The sequence below is a fragment of the Saimiri boliviensis genome, chromosome 2 (assembly GCF_048565385.1).
Source record: "Saimiri boliviensis isolate mSaiBol1 chromosome 2, mSaiBol1.pri, whole genome shotgun sequence".
Taxonomy (NCBI): domain Eukaryota; kingdom Metazoa; phylum Chordata; class Mammalia; order Primates; family Cebidae; genus Saimiri; species Saimiri boliviensis.
In genome coordinates, this window is record NC_133450.1 from 221297826 (window position 1) to 221316809 (window position 18984).

Genomic DNA, 18984 nt, shown 5'->3' on the forward strand with positions numbered 1-18984 from the left:
GCCTCAAGTGATCCTCCCACCTTAGCTGCTGAAGTGTTGAGATTACAGGAGTGAGCTATTGTACTCGGCCAAGAAGATAGTTTTTATAGAAGAAAGGTTGGGGTACATGCCATAACAAATTTGGAACCATTTGATCTATAATGCTATAGTTCCTAGTTACCTTAATAGCTCCTGAAGTCAGCCAGGTACAGTGGCTGACACCTGTAATCCTGGCCTTTGGGAGGCCAAGGCAGGCAGATCACTTGAGCCCTGGAGTTCAAGACCAGCCTGGGCAACATGGTAAAACCCTATGTCTACAAAAAAAAAAAACAAAAATTAGCCGGGTATGGTAATATGTGCCTGTGGTCCCAGCTACTGGGGAGGCTGAGGTTGGAGGATCACCCGAGTCTGGGGAGGTTGAGGCTGCAGTGAACTGTGATCACGCCAGTATACTCCAGCCTGGGTGACAGAGTGAGACCCTATTTAAAAATAATAATAATAAGAAGCTTCTGGAGTCACCATACATGAACAATGATCCTGTATCATTGAGAGCACAAGTGGTAGTCTGTATACTCTGCTTACTAAATTTGGGAGCTATACCATCCCTTTAGGAAGGCTTCCATTCAGTAGAGGAAAACAAGATTAGTTCATTAAGATCTGGCTGTCTGGTTAAATGGAAGTATTGCTGCATAAAGAGAAATGCTTTAGAAGAAAGCTGGGTATTTCCATTTATTCCCTTAATAGCAAGTTTAGTGGCATTGTGGCTGAGAGTTTTGATAGGTGTGAAAGATGAAGGGCTGATTGTGCTTTATAAATCTGTCCTGTGAGTGTGAATTTTCATTCTCTGCTCTGACAGTGCTTGTCTTTCCCTCTAGGTGTGTGGGAATGCCCTCATGAAGCAGTACCAGGTTCAGTTCTGGAAGATGCTAATTCTCCTCAAAGAGGACTACTTTCCCAGGTATCAGGCTTGTTAAGCAGACAACAGGGGTTAAGTAAGTAAAACTCATAACCAGGCCTCAGATACCAAAGGGTTCTATTACTTGCTGGTTTTGACTGAAGGTGAAAACACCTGTACTAGTGTGACATCTTCCTACTCCAGTCCTTCTTGTTGATATCTGAATAAATGCTTCTGAACCTGAATGAGGGTCTGTCTTAAATATCAATGTCTAGGCCGGGCGTGGTGGCTCACGCCTGCAATCCAAGCACTTTCGAGGCCAAGGCGGGTGGATCACCTGAGGTCGGGAGTTCAAGACCAGCCTGACCAACATGGTGAAACCCCGTCTTTTAAAAAAAATGAAAAAAAAAATCATTGTCTAAACAAAAGCACAAATTAAGGGCTGGGCACAGTGGCTTATGCCTATAATTACAGCTCTTTGAAGGGGCCACAGCAGGAGGATCACTTGAGCCGAAGTGTCCAAAGCCAGCCTAGGCAATATAGCAAGATCCCATCTCTACAAAAAAAAAAAAAAAAAAAAATTAGCCAGGCATGATGGCATGTACCTATAGTCCCAGCTACTAGGGAAGCTGAGACAGGAGGATCGCTTGAGACCGGGAGTTCAAGGCCTCAATGAGCTATGATCACACCACTGCACTCTAGCCTACGTGACACAGTGAGACACTATCTCCAAAAGATAAATGTATACCATAGCTGTGATTCATGTTTCTTTCTCTCCCTGTAGAATTGAAGCTATCACAAGCTCAGGACAGATGGGTTCCTTCATACGCCTCAAGCAGTTCTTGGAGGTAAGATGCTCTTAGACCAACATGTCCCACACTGTTGTTGGGCTGGAATGCACCTGTGTCTGACAAGGCTTGGACCTTCAGATGCTCTGATTGCACTCTCTTCCTTAGTTTTTCCAAACCCTTCTTTTTGTTCCTAATTCCCTCTTAACCTTTGGAGTAAGGGCATTACTTCTTTATATTTATCATTCTGCATACTGCCTGTAAGAAAGCTATGCCAAGATGAATAAAATATATTTAATGTATCTTCTCTCATTACTATGTTTTTTGCATGTTGGCCAGGGTTCTTTTTTGTTGTTGTTTTTTTGTTTTTTTTAAGACAGAGTCTTACTCTGTTGTGCACACTGGCTGGAGTCCAATGGCGTGATTTTGACTCAATGCAACCTCCATCTCCCAGGTTCAAGTGATTCTCCTGCCTCAGCCCCCTGAGTAGCTGGGATTACAGGCATGCACCACCATGCCCGGCTAATTTTTGTATTTTTAGTAGAGATGAGGTTTCACCGTGCTGGTCAGGCTGGTCTCGAACTCCTGACCTAGTGATCCGCCTGCCTCGGTCTCCCAAAGTGCTGGGATTACAGACGTCAGCCATTGTGCCCAGCTGGCCAGGGTTCTTTTCTTAGTCTCAGATCTGAGGAATTAGTAAGTGTCATCACTTTCTCCAAGAGAACAAACCGCACTTTCAGTTGGACTCTTCCCCTACTTCCAAGTGCCAAGAAATTGTAAGAGGTTAATTTTGACAAATAATTTAGAATGCCATAGTGGGTTTGCCAGGATAGCCCACTGACTTTTCAGCTTCTCAAAGCTGAAAGATGAGTTTAGGCTGTATGGAGACAAGAGTGGGCAAAGCATAATAAGAGCATTTCATTTGTGGTCTACAGCAGTTCATGCAGAAGTGGACATCTGTTTCTTTGTTGTTGTTTTTTTGAGATTGAGTCTTGCACTGTCACCCAGACTGGAGTGCAATTATGCGATCTTGGTTCATTGCAACCTCCGTCTGATGGGTTCACACAGTTCTCCTACCTCAGCCTCCCAAGTAGCTTGGATTGCAGGCGTATACCACCACATGTGGCTAATTTGTCGTGTTTTTAGTAGAGATGGGGTTTCACTATGTTGGCCGGGCTGGTCTGGAACTCCTGACCTGAGGTGATCTGCTCACCTTGGCCTCCCAAAGTGCTAGGATTACAGGCGTGAGCTACTGTGCCCAGCCCAAAGTGGACATCTTATATAGAACCATTGGTCTCACTGGCTTTTTCCTTTTTGTTCACTGTTCCATAGGGCTGAAATATGGCGTCCCCCAAAGCTTCTTTTAATCATTGTGTTGGGAACACTGTTAGCAGAAACTCATTCTGTTTTCTTCATCTTTCCCTGACCAGAAATGTTTGCAACACAAGGACATTCCTGTTCCCAAGGGCTTTCTGACTTCTTCCTTCTGGCGCTCCTGATGTCATTCCATCACCCAACATCACCATTATGTTGCAAAGAGGCAATAATAAAGGAACTAAAGACAACTGTATTTGGGAGAAATCATGTCAGATACAGAAATTTGCCAATATGTATTTTTTTATATATTTATACCTTGTGACTAGGAGAGGTGATTTTCATGGGTCACAAAATTCTTGGAGGTCCCTTAGTAGATTTGGTAGTTCCTTAAGAGATCCACATTGATGTCCAGGCACGGTGGCTCATGCTTGTAATCCCAGCACTTTGGGAGGCCATGGCAGGCGGATAATAAGATCAGGAGTTCGAGATCAGCTTGGTCAATATGGTGAAACCCAGTGTCTAATTTAAAAAATCACAGAAAAATTAGCTGGTCATGGTGGCACACGCCCGTAATCCCAGCTACTTGGGAGGCTGAGGCAGGAGAATTGCTTGAACCTGGGAAGCAGAGGTTGCAGTGAGCCGAGATCGCGCCACTGCACTCCAGCCTGGGTGACAGAACAAGACTCTGTTAAAAAAAAGATCCACATGATAAAATAAATGGAATTGGCCTTTCTTGGTTTTTTGCAAAAGTGATAAAAGGTGTTTAGCACTTGGTCTCTTCTCTTCTGTCCTTTGTCTCTAGTATCTTTGAGAAAGTTGGCAATACCTTCACAAATGCACTCTGAGCCAGAGGGAGCCCACCATTTGCACCCACCTACTTACCCACCCTCACCCCTGTTGAGATGAATTTCAAGAAAGAACTAAGGCTCATAAGGTTCCCTTTTAAGTATTATTTGATAGTTGAAGCCAGATACTTACATGGAAGTCTGGGATATGGTTGTTTTGCCTTTCTCAGCTTATGAAATCATTCTAAAGCCAGAGGAAATATGTGATACACACATGGACTAAGGTCCAGATGACACTATGGATAGATTAGTTTCTGGGGTTGGGACTGGAAACACATGTAATATTGAACTAAGGGGCACTCTTTGTCATTCTGATTTGGAATTTGGTCCCCAGGTGACTAAGGATGCGTGAACCAGGCAGGTGCATTTTTTGGTTTTGTTTTGTTTTGTTTCTCTTCAGTTTGAATTAAGATGGGCTGAGATGGGGCTTGCAACATTCACTGAGCATCCATAACATTGAATTGGGATTAAATAAAGGTGTTATGCAGGAATTGAACACTGCTTTGTAATTTTCTTATGTTTTAAGTAATGAATGATGATAAATTTGCCTAAATAAAAATGATGATAAAAAAGCCACTACAGAAATTCAGAGATTGGTTGTTCAGGTAAGAGTTGAGATTTGTTTTGGGGAAAGACTAATTCTCTTTGCAGTGGCCATGGATGTGTTCCTCTGAGCTAAATGTCTTGTGGGGGAGGGGGGTGTGTTTGTGGGAGAGTACTGGTACTCTTTCACTGGTACTCTTCAGTGGTCTGAAGTGACCCATTCTATGAATTGTTAACTATGGTGCCAAAAAAATAAATAATAAAGCTTGATTTTTTAAAAAAACCCATTGTTGATATATTGGTTCAGTATGATCAATTTCCTCTACCTTGAGTTATGTAAATCATTAGGGACACGGTAGTATACAAGTCCAGGTATAGAGCGGTATGCATGTATTCCTTTTTGTCTTCTTGACCTATATATACCTTGGGAATATTACTTCTTTTTTTGTTGTTTCCTTTTTTGGAATTATGTACCAATAGGTGACCCTATTTTGTCTAGCAAGAGATGTGAAAAGTATTAAAATCTTTCAAAAGACACAATGGGCCGGGCTTAAGTGGCTCATAATCTGCAGTCCAACATTTTGGGAGGCTGAGGTGGGAGAATTATTTAAGTCTAGGAGTTCAAGACCAGCCTGGGGAACATAGTGAAACCCCCATGTCGAAAAAAAAAAATTTTTTTTTTTTTTAGGCTTTACATCTCTTTAGGGAGCTTTAATCTATACACACACACACACACACACACACACACACACACAAAATATAGATTTACATATTTTATATATACATATATAATTTAAATTATATATTATATAAAATAGGTTTATATTTATATAAAAATATATAAATACAAAAAGTTATATATTATATACATAAATTAAATATATATATATTTTTAATTGCACTTTAGGTTCTGGGGTGCATGTGCAGAACATGCAGGATTGTTGCATAGGTACATACTTGGCAATGTGGTTTGCTGCCTCCATCCCCCTGTCACCTATATCTGGCATTTCTCCCCATGTTATCCCTCCCCAATTAAAAAAAAATTTTTTTTGTTTTAATTTTTCAGGCATGGTGGCCCAAAAGGAATTGCTATGCTTGATAGCCCAGACAGGGCCTGTGGTAGGTGAGCCCCCAGGAACGGTTCCATTCACATTTTCTCTCCTTAACTTTGCTTTACTTAAAAATGGCATCATTCAGCCTGGTGTGGTGGCTCATACCTGTAATCCTAACACTTTGGGAGGCAGAGGAAGGCGGATCACGAGGTTAGGAGTTCAAGACCCGCCTGGCCAAAGGTGAAACCCCATCTATACTAAAAATACAAAAATTAGCCAGGTGTGGTGGTGCACACCTGTAATCCCAGCTACGTGGGAGGCTGAGGCAGGACAATTACTGGAACCTGGGAGACAGAGGTTGCAGTGCGTTGAGATCGTGCAATTGCACTCCAGCCTGGGCAACAGAGCAAGACCGTCTGAAAAAAAAAAAAGGCATCATTTTCTAGGTATCGTGACAGGGAATAGGTTGGGAAGCAATGACTTAAGGACAGGGGAATGTTGAGTGAATGGGGCTCAGCCCTGTAGCCAGTCAACATACAGAGAGGCTTTGTGCAAATTTCAAACAGGCATCCCTTTCCTTCAAGATACTACCACCCTTGGCCGGGCTAGGTGGCTCAAGCCTGTAATCCCAGCACTTTGGGAGGCCGAGGCAGGTGGATCATGAGGTCGAGAGATCGAGACCATCTTGGTCAACATAGTGAAACCCCGTCTCTACTAAAAATACAAAAAACTAGCTGGGCGTGGTGGCGCGTGCCTGTAATCCCAGCTACTTAGGAGGCTGAGGCAGGAGAATTGCCTGAACCCAGGAGGCGGGGGTTGCGGTGAGCCGAGATCTCGCCATTGCACTCCAGCCTGGGTAACGAGAGCGAAACTCCGTCTCAAAAAAAAAAAAAAAAAAAGATACTACCACCCTCTGTTGGATAACTGCCCTGTTAATAACTGGACAAATCTATGAGTGTTGTAGCTCTTTTAGAATTTGTCTAGCAGGTTTTCTGATCTTCACTGGAAAGCTTTAACAAATAAAATGATGGGCCGGGTGCGGTGGCTCAAGCCTGTAATCCCAGCACTTTGGGAGGCCGAGGCGGGTGGATCACGAGGTCGAGAGATCAAGACCATCCTGGTCAACATGGTGAAACCCCGTCTCTACTAAAAATACAAAAAATTAGCTGGGCATGGTGGTGCGTGCCTGTAATCCCAGCTACTCAGGAGGCTGAGGCAGGAGAATTGCCTGAACCCGGGAGGCGGAGGTTGCGGTGAGCCGAGATCGCACCACTGCACTCCAGCCTGGGTAACAAGAGCGAAACTCCGTCTCAAAAAAAATAAATAAATAAATAAAATGATGATGGAGAGGGATGGTACCTACCAGAGTTGTGCAGCTCATTTTTTGCACAACCATTTACAGGCTCTAATTGAACTCTGGGATCCTCTCTTGCCACACCCTTTTTGCTTTATGTGCTATAGAATATATTGTAGTTCCATGTAAGATTATGTATGGAAAAGTTCATCTGTCAAAAAGAAAATGAAAACTTGCTGGATGAGATGATCTAAAGTTCTCTTCCACTTTGAATTTGTATGACTTCATAGAAAATACCTCTTACAGCTAGGCATGATGGCTCACACCTGTAATCCTAGCACTTTGGGAGGCTGAGGTGGGAGGATTGCTTGAGTTCAAGAGTTCAAGACCAGCCTGGGCAACTTAGTGAGACCCCATCTCTATTATAAATATTAGATTTTTTAAATAAAAAATTTAAAAAGAAACTATTAAATGCCTCTAATGAGTATGAATATTCTTTAGTGGTTAGTGGTCTTGCATATGTCATTGCATTCCTAATGGATTTCAATGGTAAACCAAGAAAGGAGAGCACTGGGAGGCCAGGTTTTTTTTTTTTTTTTTTTTCGAGACGGAGTTTCGCTCTTGTTGCCCAGGCTGGAGTGCTGGAGTGCAAATGGCGCGATCTCGGCTCACCGCAACCTCCGCCTCCTGGGTTCAGGCAATTCTCCTGCCTCAGCCTCCTGAGTAGCTGGGATTACAGGCACGTGCCACCATGCTCAGCTAATTTTTTGCACTTTTAGTAGAGACGGCGTTTCACCATGTTGACCAGGATGGTCTCGATCTCTCGACCTGGTGATCCACCCGCCTCGACCTCCCAAAGTGTTGGGATTACAGGCTTGAGCCACCGCGCCCGGCCTTGAGGCCAGGTTTTTTTTTTTTTTTTTTTTTTTTTGAGATGGAGTTTCACTCTTGTTACCCAGGCTGGAGTGCAATGGCACGATCTCGGCTCACCGCAACCTCCGCCTCCTGGGTTCAGGCAATTCTCCTGCCTCAGCCTCCTGAGTAGCTGGGATTACAGGCACACACCACCATGCCCAGCTAATGTTTTGTATTTTTAGTAGAGACGGGGTTTCACCATGTTGACCAGGATGGTCTCGATCTCTTGACCTCGTGATCCACCCGCCTCGGCCTCCCAAAGTGCTGGGATTACAGGCTTGAGCCACCGCGCCCGGCCGAGGCCAGGTTTTTTATACTCATGGATAGAGATAATGACTACTAGATAAGAGATGCAGCTCCTGATGGGGAGTAGCATCAGATTCCTTACAGTAGAATACCAAGGGCTGCCTTCGGTTTTAATTCAAGTACTCACTTGTCTCCTTTCTTGCTTTCAGACTTGACCTCATTTATCAGGCTGAAGATCCATGTTTTTGTCACATTATTGTCCTATATTAAAGCAAATTTGATGACAAATTAAAAATTCCAATAGGACAGAAACTCTACACATCCCTTACATAGAAGAATGAATTTCTGAGGATTTCCCACCTGCATGCTAGGAGATTTCTCCTAATTCTCAAGCTTTCTATGATGATAGCAGTGACATAATTAGGCTTGGACATCTTCTATTTCAGTGTCAGGAAAACCAAAAGCTCTGTTAAGAGCCACAGAGCTTCTTACAAGAGCCTTAAGTCACAACTGGTAATCCCCTTCACTTTTCTCCATCCTGCCTAATGAATTGCTGACATTGGATTTCCTGTGTACCTACAGAAAGTAGATTAGGCTGGGTGCAGTGGCTCACACCTGCAGTCCCAGAGACTTGGAAGGCCAAGGCAGGAGGATTACTTGAGCCCATGAGTTTGAAATTAGCCTGGGGCAACATAGTGAGACCTCATCTCTTAAAAGAAAAAAAAAAAAAAAAAAAGCTGAGTACAGTGGCACATGCCTGTAGTCCCAGCCAATTGAGAGGCTGAGGCAAGAGGATTGCTTGAGCCTAGGAGGTTAAGGCTACAATGAGCCATCGTTGTAGCCTGGGCAACAGAGTGAGACCCTGTCTTTAGGGGGGAAAAAAGTAGATTAGAACTATAGTCTCCTGGCTATGCCATGCATTTAGAAGAACACCCATTATAAAGGAATTTATGTTTTCATTTAAGGCCAGGTTCCATTTAAAAAAAATACCCGTTTTTCCAGTTCGGTGTATTTAAGAACTTGTTTTTTTTTTTTTTTTTTTTTTAAGCTCTTTCAGGATATTTATACTAAGTACAGCATGTGATCCTAGATTGCAACCTGCACCAAAAATAAAGATGTTTCTGTGTGTGTGTGTTTTGCTATAAAGGACATTTGAACACTTGGCAAAACTTCAATAAGGCCTATATATTAGGTAATAATAGTGTGTCAACATGAATCTCTTTGATCACTGTACTGTGGTTATGAAAATGAATGTGCTTGTTCTTGGAAAATACACATTGAGGTAAGTGGGCATGATGTCTGCAACTTATTTTCTTTTACTTTCTTTTTGAGACAGAGTCTAGCCTTGTCACCCAAGGTGGAGTGCAGTAGTGTGATCTTGGCTCACTGCAACCTCCACCTCCTGGCTTCAAGCGATTCTCCTGCCTCAGCCTCTTAAGTAGCTGGGATTACAGGCACGCACCACCACGCCAACCTAATTTTTGCATTTTTAGTAGAGACGGGGTTCCGCCATGTTGGCCATGTTGGTCTCAAACTCCTGACCTCAGGTGATCCACCCACCTCGGCCTCCCAGGGTGCTGAGATTACAGGAGTAAGGCACTGCACCCAGCCTGGAACTTATTTTCAGATGATTTGGGAGGAAGGAATATATATGTGTATACACATGTGTGTATGTATATGTATATGTATACATCTGTGTGTGTGTGTTATCTCTATATATAGATAGATAGATACACACATCAAATAATGAAGCAAACATGGTCAAAGGTTAACAAATGGGAGAATATGGGTGAAGGGTATATGGGATTTCTTCCCAGTATTCTTGTAACTTTTCTATAAATTGGAAGCTATTTCAAAATTAAAAGATGCTCTCTTTTAGCCCTGCATAAAAACATGCCTACAATTCTGATGAGGTAACAAAGTCAAGCTCTGGAACCTAAAACCCTGAAAACAGGACCCTGGTGACTAACGTTACCTTGAAGGATGGAATGTTGACTAAACATGTTTTCAAGATAGGTGACTTGCAGGTAAAATTTTCACTTAATAGAGAATGTGATTTAAGCACTTGGAGCACTTGATGGGTTGAGCTAAAAGTTATGGGAGCACAGAGGATAGATTTATCTCATCTAGTCTAAGTCCAAAGGCCTGAGAACCAGTCAGCTGATGGTTTAAATGCCAGAGTGCTTTTCTGCAGAGTTCCAAAAAAGGAGCAGTCAAATAAGTTTGGGAAATACTATATTAAAGGTGAAGTAGGTATGTAATTGAATAAATAAGAATGGCAGAATGGGGCTGGGCACGGTGGCTCAAGCTTGTAATCCCAACACTTTGAGAGGCTATGGTGGGCAGATCACCTGAGATCAGGAGTTCTAGACCAGCCTGGCCAACATGGTGAAACTCTGTCTCCTAAAAATACAAAAAAATTGCTTGCCGGGCGCGGTGGCTCATGCCTGTAATCCTAGCACTTTGGGAGGCTGAGGCGGGTGGATCACCTGAGGTCAGGAGTTCAAGACCAGCCTGACCAATATGGTGAAACCTCGTCTTAAAAAAAAAAAAAAATTAGCTGGGCATGGTGGCAGGCACTTGTAATCCCAGCTACTAGGGAGGCTGAGGCAGAAGAATTGTTCGAACCCAGGAGGTGGAGGTTGTAGTGAATCGAGATAGCAACATTGTACTCCAACCTGGGTGAGAAGAGCAAGACTGTCTCAAAAAAAACAAGAATGGCAGAATGTTGATCATTGTTGCAGCTGGGTGAAAAGCATATGGAGGTTCATTGTATTCGGGTCCCCAGAGAAACAGACCAATAGGAGATTCATGGATGGATAGATACACAGGGATATGATGAGATTTAATTAGGAGGAATTTATTCATGAGATTATGGAGACCGAGAAGTCCCACGATCTGCCATCTGCAAGCTGGAAACCCAGGAAAGCTGGGGTTGAAATTCTAATCTGAGTCCAAAAGCCGGAGAACCAGTCAGTTGATAGTATAAATCTAATCTAAGGGCAGAAGACCAGTGCCTCAGCTCAAACAGGCTGAAAGGAAACAAAAGGGGCAAATTGCTCCTCCTTCTACCTTTTTGTTCTATTCAGGCTTCAACAAATTGATGCCCACCCAGATTAGGGAGGACAATTTACTGAATCCACAAATTCAAATGCTCAGCTCATCTAGAAACATAGACATACCCAGAAAGAATGTTTCATCTGAGCAGCACTTGGCCCAGTCAAATTGGCACATAAAATTAGCGAGTACGTTCGTTGTACTATTCTGTTCATCTTTGTTTAGCTTTCTAATTATCTTTGAAATCTCCCATAATAAAACATTGAGAGATAAAAGGACTTTTTGGAGGGAAAACTTTTTGGTGCCTTACCTATGCTACTCTGAATTTTTAATGCTCCTTTTTTTCTTTTCTTCTTCTTCTTTTTTTTTTTTTTTTGAGACGGAGTCTTGCTCTGTTGCCCAGGCAGGAATGCAATGGTGCTAACTTGGCTCACTGCAACCTCCACCTCCCAGATTCAAGCAATTCTCCTGCCTCAGCCTCCCGAGTAGCAGATTACAGGGGCACACCACCATACCCAGGTAATTGTTTTTTTTTTTTTGAGACGGAGTTTCACTCTTGTTACCCAGGCTGGAGTGCAATGGCACAATCTTGGCTCACCACAACCTCCGCCTCCTGGGTTCAGGCAATTCTCCTGCCTTAGCCTCCTGAGTAGCTGGAATTACAGGCACGCACCACCATGCCCAGCTAATTTTTTGTATTTTTAGTAGAGACGGGGTTTCACCATGTTGACCAGGATGGTCTCGATCTCTTGACCTCGTGATCCACCTGCCTCGGCCTCCCAAAGTGCTGGGATTACAGGCTTGAGCCACCGCGCCCGGCCATATTTTTTTAGTAGCAACAGGTTTTCACCGTGTTGGCCAGGCTGGTCTTGAACTCCTGATGTTGTGATCCACCTGCCTCAGCCTCCCAAAGTGCTGGGATTACAGGCATGAGTCACTGTGGCTGGCAGAATTTTTAACTTTGAAGAGTTTGCAGTATTAACTGACCATGGAACTCCAGAGCTTCTCTTGGACTAGTATTTTTGGGAGTATACTTTTTGAAATGCCTTACTTGGTGATTACAGTAATCAGGAAAGTATCTTCAAGATATTATTTGATCCACATAATTGAAACTATTCAAAAACTAAAAAAGTGCCGGGTGTAGTGGCTCACACCTGTAATCCCAACACTTTGGGAGGCTGAGGCAGATAGATCACCTGAGGTCAGGGGTTCAATACCAGCCTGGCCAACATGGTAAAACCCTGTCTCTACTAAAAATACAAAAATTTGCCGGGTATGGTGGCCCATGCCTGTAATCCCAGCTACTTAGGAAGCTGAGGCAGGAGAATCACTTGAACCCAGGAAGTGGAGGTTGCAGCGAGTGGAGATCGTGCCACTGCACTCCAGCCCAGGCAGCAGAGTGATAGTCCATCTCAAAAAAAAAAAAAAAGGTAAAAGTGTCCCAAAATCCTTTTATCCTTGGTACTAATTGTGAATCCTTTCAGTTATCTCTGTAATATATACAAATACATGAATATAATTCTTTTTTTTTTTTTTTTTTTTGAGACGGAGTTTCGCTCTTGTTACCCAGGCTGGAGTGCAATGGCGCGATCTCGGCTCACTGCAACCTCCGCCTCCTGGGTTCAAGCAACTCTCCTGCCTCAGCCTCCCGAGCTGGGATTACAGGCACGCGCCACCGTGCCCAACTAATTTTTTTTCTATTTTTAGTAGAGATGGGGTTTCACCATGTTGACCAGGATGATCTCGATCTCTTGACCTCGTGATCCACCTGCCTCGGCCTCCCAAAGTGCTGGGATTACAGGCATGAGCCACCGTGCCCGGCGAATATAATTCTTAAGTGGACTGAGGTACCACTTAAGAATTTTTAGTAGAGATGGGGTTTCACCATGTTGACCAGGATGATCTCGATCTCTTGACCTCGTGATCCACCTGCCTCGGCCTCCCAAAGTGCTGGGATTACAGGCATGAGCCACCGTGCCCGGCGAATATAATTCTTAAGTGGACTGAGGTACCACCATTCATGTAACCTAAAATTCAGTAATAACAAATATTTTCTCACATCAATACATATTATGAATATAATCTTGAATTTATGAATTGCAAGTAACCATTTTTCACTTGGTGACTAGGTTTTTTTTTTTCTTTCTTTTTTGAGACTGAGTTTCGCTCTTGTTACCCAGGCTGGAGTGCAATGGCGCGATCTCGACTCATGGCAACCTCCGCCTCCTGGGCTCAGGCAATTCTCCTGCCTCAGCCTCCTGAGTAGCTGGGATTACAGGCACGCGCCACCATGCCCAGCTAATTTTTTTGTATTTTTAGTAGAGACGGGGTTTCACCATGCTGACCAGGATGGTCTCGATCTCTTGACTTCATGATCCACCCGCCTCGGCCTCCCAAAGTGGTGGGATTACAGGCTTGAGCCACCGCGCCTGGCGACTAGGTTATTTTTATTTTTTATTATTTATTTATTTATTTATTTATTTTTGAGACGAAGTTTTCGCTCTTGTTACCCAGGCTGGAGTGCAATGGCGCGATCTCGGCTCACCGCAACCTCTGCCTCCTGGGTTCAGGCAATTCTCCTGCCTCAGCCTCCTGAGTAGCTGGGATTACAGGCACGCACCACCATGCCCAGCTAATTTTTTGTATTTTTAGTAGAGACAGGGTTTCACCATGTTGACCAGGATGATCTCGATCTCTCAACCTCGTGATCCACCCGCCTCGGCCTCCCAAAGTGCTGGGATTACAGGCTTGAGCCACCGCGCCCGGCCTGACTAGGTTATTTTTTATAATAATAATAATAATTATTATTATTATTTTTTTTTGTGACAGGGTCTCAATCACCTGGGCTGGAATGCAGTGTCGCAATCATGGCTCACTGCAGCCTTAAACTCTTGGGCTTAGATGATCCTCTCACAGCCTTCTAGTAGCTGGAACTATAGGCACATTCCACCGCATCTGGGTAATTTTTGTATTTTTTGTAGAGACAGGGTTTGGCCATGGTGCCCAGGCTGGTCTTGAACTCCTGGGCTCAAGTGATCCTCCTGCCTTGGCCTCCCCAAAGTGACAGTATTGCAGGTGTCAGCCACCGTACCTGTCCTGAATGAATATGCATCTTGTCCTGTTTAAGGTAGATTTCTAGATGTGACTAACAATACTGGATCAAATGGCATGCAAATTTTATATTTTGATTCACATTGTCAAACTGCTCTTCTTCAGAAAGGTTTTTTTTTTTTTTTTTTTTTCAGATGGAGTTTCGCAATGTCACCCAGGCTGGAGTGCAATGGCACGATCTTGGCCCACTGCAACCTCCACCTCCCGGGTTCAAGTGATTCTCCTGCTTCAGCCTCCTGAGTAGCTGGGATTACAGGTGTCCACCACCACACCAGACTAATTTTTGTATTTTTAGTAGAGACAAGGTTTTACCATGTTGGCTAAGCTGGTTTCGAACTCCTGACCTTGTAATCCGCCCACCTCAGCCTCTCAAAGTTTTGGGATTACAGGCGTGAGCCACAGTGCCTGGCCACAGAAATGTTCTACTTACATATGCTCAAAATTGGTAAGATTTTCAGGCAGAAAAGCAGTGTGAGTGTTGGGAAAGGACATTCTAATTGGAGGAAAAAGTTGTGTGCAACAGCATGGAGTTGGAGAAATAATGTTTTGGAAGAGGCTTACCTCAGATCAGTAGAGAAGAACTGTAGGGAATGATGCTATGAAAAGGTAAATTGGAACAAGACTGTGGCGGCTCCAAAGTATGGCCTATTCTGTAAACTATGGGAAGCTACTGAAACTTTTTGAGAAGGTTTGATGTGGTTTGTGAAACTAACTGTAGTAGTGGGTTCAAGGTAAGTAGGAGGGACATGGACTGACCAGGTCTAGCAGGCAGCCCCGCAAAGGAACAGATATGAAATGACTGGAGCCAGATTAGGTGGTCAGATGAGGGGAGGGGAGGGAGGAGTTTACATCTTTGCTGTCACCTGGTGTCTTAAAGCAAACCTTGGCAAGGCCACACTCCCAGACCCTATCAGCCTGCTTCTCTAATATGGTGCTTGATTTTAGAAGCAGTGGCTTGTGTTGTGCTTTTTTTTTTCTTTATCTTTGCTTTATTTTTTTATTGTAGTAAAATATATAGAACATAAAAGTTTAACTTTTTATTTTTTTTGAGACGGAGTCTTGCTCTGTAACCCAGTCTGGGGTGCAGTGGCATGATCTCGGCTCACCACAACTTCTGCCTTCCGGGTTCAAGCCATTCTCCTGCCTCAGTCTCCTGGGTAGCTGGGATTACTGGCATGTGCCATCACGCCTGGCTAATTTTGTGTTTTTAGTAGAGACGGGGTTTCACCATGTTGGTCAGGCTGGTCTCGAACTCCCAACTGCAGGTGATCTGCCCACCTTGGTCTCCCAAAGTGCTGGAATTACAGGAGTCAGCCACCATGCCTAACCTAACCATTGTTAAGTGTACAATCACAGTGGCATTTTGTGGCATTATGTACAATCACAGTGTTATGCAACCATCACCACCGTCCTCTCCAGAACTCTGTTTCACCATCCCAGATGGAAACTGTACTCACTAAACAATAACCCATTCCTTCCTCCCCTCAGCCCCTGGTAACAACTGTTTTTTCTGTGTCTATGAATCAATTTTAGGTATCTCACATAAGTGGAATTATCATACAATATTCATCCTTATGTGTCTGGCTTATTTCACTTAGCATAATGCCTTCAAGATTCATCCAGGCACTTTGTTTTGAAGATCTGTTATTTCTTGCCAGCTATGACACTGCAGAATGTCACATGGGAAGTGCAGTCCATTTGCTAGCATGACTTCCCCATCAATTCCCTTCTAGGGAGGAAAAATAGTGGAAGTGTTTGCCTGTTATCTTTGCAGGAGGTGGGATGGGCTGTGGAGAGGAGGGTAGAGGAAGGGCTCTCTGCCAGGGAGAGGGAGCAAGTGACTTTCCCTGGCCAGAACACGTGGACACATCACTACAATTAGTGTGTTTCCCAACAGTTGACCTTTTCAACACCTGAAAAAGTACTGGGACTATCTAGAGGCTTAAGCTTTGGGTACATATCAAACCTTCTGAGGACTGCTGAAACTAGAAAAAGGAGTTGAGAATTCAGTCGAACCCTTTGCTTTTTAGGAGGCTAGGAGAGGTGTGACTGAGAACGTGGAGTTGGTTGGTTACAAAGCCAGTACACTGTCCTGTGCTTTTTTGGTTGTTTTTCCCCCCCAGCTTTCCACATCTACTAGGGTGTTAGGCATATGGTGAAATTGGTGGGAGGTGAGGTAGGCAGACAACAGAACAGTGAAGAATGGCTTTTTAAATGGCTCATTTCAAGTGCCAAGTGCAGAGCAGGCAGGGTGAGTGAGTGGGAGGTAGAGAGGGCTGGGGTTACTGTTTCTTGGCCATGTCTCAGATCAGACAAAGGATCAACATAAGATTTTAGTTTCTCTATCAATACAGAGCTCTCTCTTAGGTTTCCAATTTGTTTTGCATCCAGCAAAAGCAGAAAATCCCCCATTTCACTGTGGGGCCAGGGTGATTTAACAGAAAAACCCTCCCTTTTTAATAGCTCCTGCCCCCCAGCCCCAAGATGCATTCTTTACTGGAACAGAAGGTCTTGGAAATTTTAGGGAGCTACAATTCTGTTAGCCATTTTGTATCCAGAGCTGAATATCTGATTAAACATTTTACTGCAACCTGCTGTAGAAGAGGCCACAGATACCGTCAGCTGTTACCAGATATGCACACCCCAGGGAGGAGTTGCCTAGCCCTGTTTTCTCTACATAGAAGATTGCAGAAACTGCCTCTCAGCTCCTACGTTTTTCCTACACAGATTCTCTAAAGCAGCTTCTGGGGTGTGGCCACTCCTTTTCTCACCACTCCAATGGAGTGAGTGGGTAGAGAAATTTTTCCTCAGTGTCATGGCTACAGCCAGGGCAGTTTAGGAACCATATTGCAGGTCCCAGGCATAGGGAAAGAAGCCAAACTGCAGAGGACCAGCAAGATCAGGGCCAGGTCTGGGCTGAGGTTCTGCTTCCGTGCCCGCCCGATGCCTTTATATTTATTTAAAGAGGAGGGCTGCTTGGTAACCAGGAGGCTGAAACCTTCCTGAGCTGCAGAGCTCCCCGTCGGCCTGACTGCACAGGAATGATCTGGGTGTTAGTCTCAGTGGCTGCGGCCCAGCTGTCACCGGAATGGGGAAAGGGAAAGGGTTTCCTAATGCAGAGTATCTGGCTACAGAGTTTGGAGCCAGGCCCTTAAACTGCTAGGACTTTAAGGATCAGAAATTCTGAGAATCTCATTTTTCTCTGTCAGCAGCCACGCGCATCAAAATGCCTCGCTTTCCTGCTTGAAGGCAATACACCTACGATTTAAAAGGGAAGGTTCTGACTGCTTAGATGTAAACCCTAGCTCTTCTAATTGCTAGCTGCCTGACCTGGGCTAAGAGACTTAGCCTACATGAGCACTAAATAAGACTGCCTATTTGTAAAATGGGAAAGCATCTCATAAAATTATTGCAAAGATTAAGAAATAAAAAGGTAGACCGGGCACGGTGGCTCAAGCCTGTAATCCCAGCACTTTGGGAGGCCGAGGCGGGTGGATCACGAGGTCGAGAGATCGAGACCATCCCGGTCAACATGGTGAAACCCCGTCTCTACTAAAAATACAAAAAAATTAGCTGGGCATGGTGGTGCGTGCCTGTAATCCCAGCTACTCAGGAGGCTGAGGCAGGAGAATTGCCTGAACCCAGGAGGCGGAGGTTGCGGTGAGCCGAGATCCCGCCATTGCACTCCAGCCTGGGTAACAAGAGCGAAACTCAATCTAAAAAAATAAAATAAAATAAATAAAAAGGTAACACGAAATATTTAGCATAGTGCCTAGTACACGAGGAAATTAACTGTGGCAGAAAGAACCTAATGTCTTGTTGATGAAATAGGATCCTATTCAACTGGCGACCTGTGTGAAAGCTTTTGCTGCAGGAATATAAGAAATTATTATTTTGTCGCTGCCGTTTCCTTCCCCCATAATCTCCAAGAACGTAAGAAATTATTAACTCTCCAAATCCCAGAATGGCAGCTTTATGCCCCAAATTTAGTCGACTTTATTTTTTTTTTTTCTGATCCGGATTTGGCCTTTTCCTCTCACCACCTCCTCAAACCCGGGGCCCCAAATCATCCGCATCTTCTTGACCCCAGCCCCCGCCGAAGTAGGCTGACTTGGGTCCCCAACGCCAGCCCCTTACTCGGGAGCAGGAAGAAGAGACGCACACTCTGGTGATCTCACCCTTTGGGACTGGGCGTTTTTCCGGCCGGGGCGCGCAGCATCCCCAGCTAGACTGCAGCGATGCTCCCGCCCCGCCCTTCTCTGCAGTCCTGGAAGAGCTCCCAGGGCGGAGGGGTGCGGTGCAGACGATTGTCCGCAGGGCGGGCGGTTCGGGGGTGGGGGGAACGAAAGCGGCAGGGAGGGAGGTGCTGCGGGAGCGTCTCTACCGGCCAGGGCGGAGGCAGTGATCTCACTGCACCACCACCCCACCACCCCTTGCGCGCGCCCCATTTCCCCATCCTCCCGCGGCCCGCCCCTTGCTCACCTCTTCCCCTGCATCGCCGCTTCGGCTCCTTCCGGGATCGTTCGGCCCTTTCCGATGGGCGGTCGGCCGGCGAGCAGGCGAGAGCCCCGCCCCACTCGCTCTGCCGGCGCGCTCCCCAACGCCTCGCGCAGCGCCCGGACGCTTCCCCCAGCGCTCGCGCCCGCCCGCCGCGGGAGCGCGCGTGGCCGCTTATAAAAGAGGCGGGGCGCGTGCGCCGCCGCCACTACCCGCTGCGGAGGGAACGGCGCGGAGCGGAGGCCGTGGAGGCTCCTTGATTCCTCAGCACCCCTCGGCCCGACGCACCCACGCCCCTCACCCCCCGAGAGCCGGTGAGAGGGGCAGCCAGGGAGCTCCGGGAGGGAGCAGGGCCCCGGGCAGTCGACCCCGGGCGGGAGTCGGGCAGCCCCTAATGCGGGGCGGGGCCGGCGCCTGGGACAGGTGAGACGGGCGGGCCGCTGTG

General features: G+C 45.4%; 2 protein-coding genes and 1 non-coding gene across 17 annotated transcripts in view; all 3 read left to right on the top strand.

Annotated features, from left to right (window-relative positions):
• GLE1 (GLE1 RNA export mediator) overlaps positions 1-4650 on the top strand; it is a 49082-nt gene extending 44432 nt beyond the window's left edge. For all 3 annotated transcript variants that reach the window (XM_010351280.3, XM_010351281.3, XM_010351282.3), the window contains 3 exons: positions 855-937; positions 1659-1722; positions 3093-4650. In XM_010351280.3, coding sequence (XP_010349582.1) covers positions 855-937; positions 1659-1722; positions 3093-3161 — 216 coding nt within the window. In that variant the 3' untranslated portion in view covers positions 3162-4650. The remainder of the gene's footprint in view (positions 1-854; positions 938-1658; positions 1723-3092) is intronic.
• A 1722-nt stretch (positions 4651-6372) lies between these two features.
• Positions 6373-6434, top strand: LOC120366476 (U7 small nuclear RNA). Its single transcript, XR_005581133.1, has one exon. It is a non-coding gene; the product is annotated as a U7 small nuclear RNA (small nuclear RNA).
• Positions 6435-18750: 12316 nt separating this feature from the next.
• Positions 18751-18984, top strand: part of SPTAN1 (spectrin alpha, non-erythrocytic 1) — an 85646-nt gene continuing 85412 nt past the window's right edge. For 12 of the 13 annotated variants that reach the window (XM_074395408.1, XM_074395412.1, XM_074395415.1 and 9 more), the window contains exon 1: positions 18757-18853. The gene's annotated coding sequence lies outside the window, so the exon portion shown is untranslated. Of the gene's footprint in view, positions 18854-18984 lie in introns of all 13 variants that reach the window. The other variant, XM_074395410.1, reaches the window with a different exon arrangement.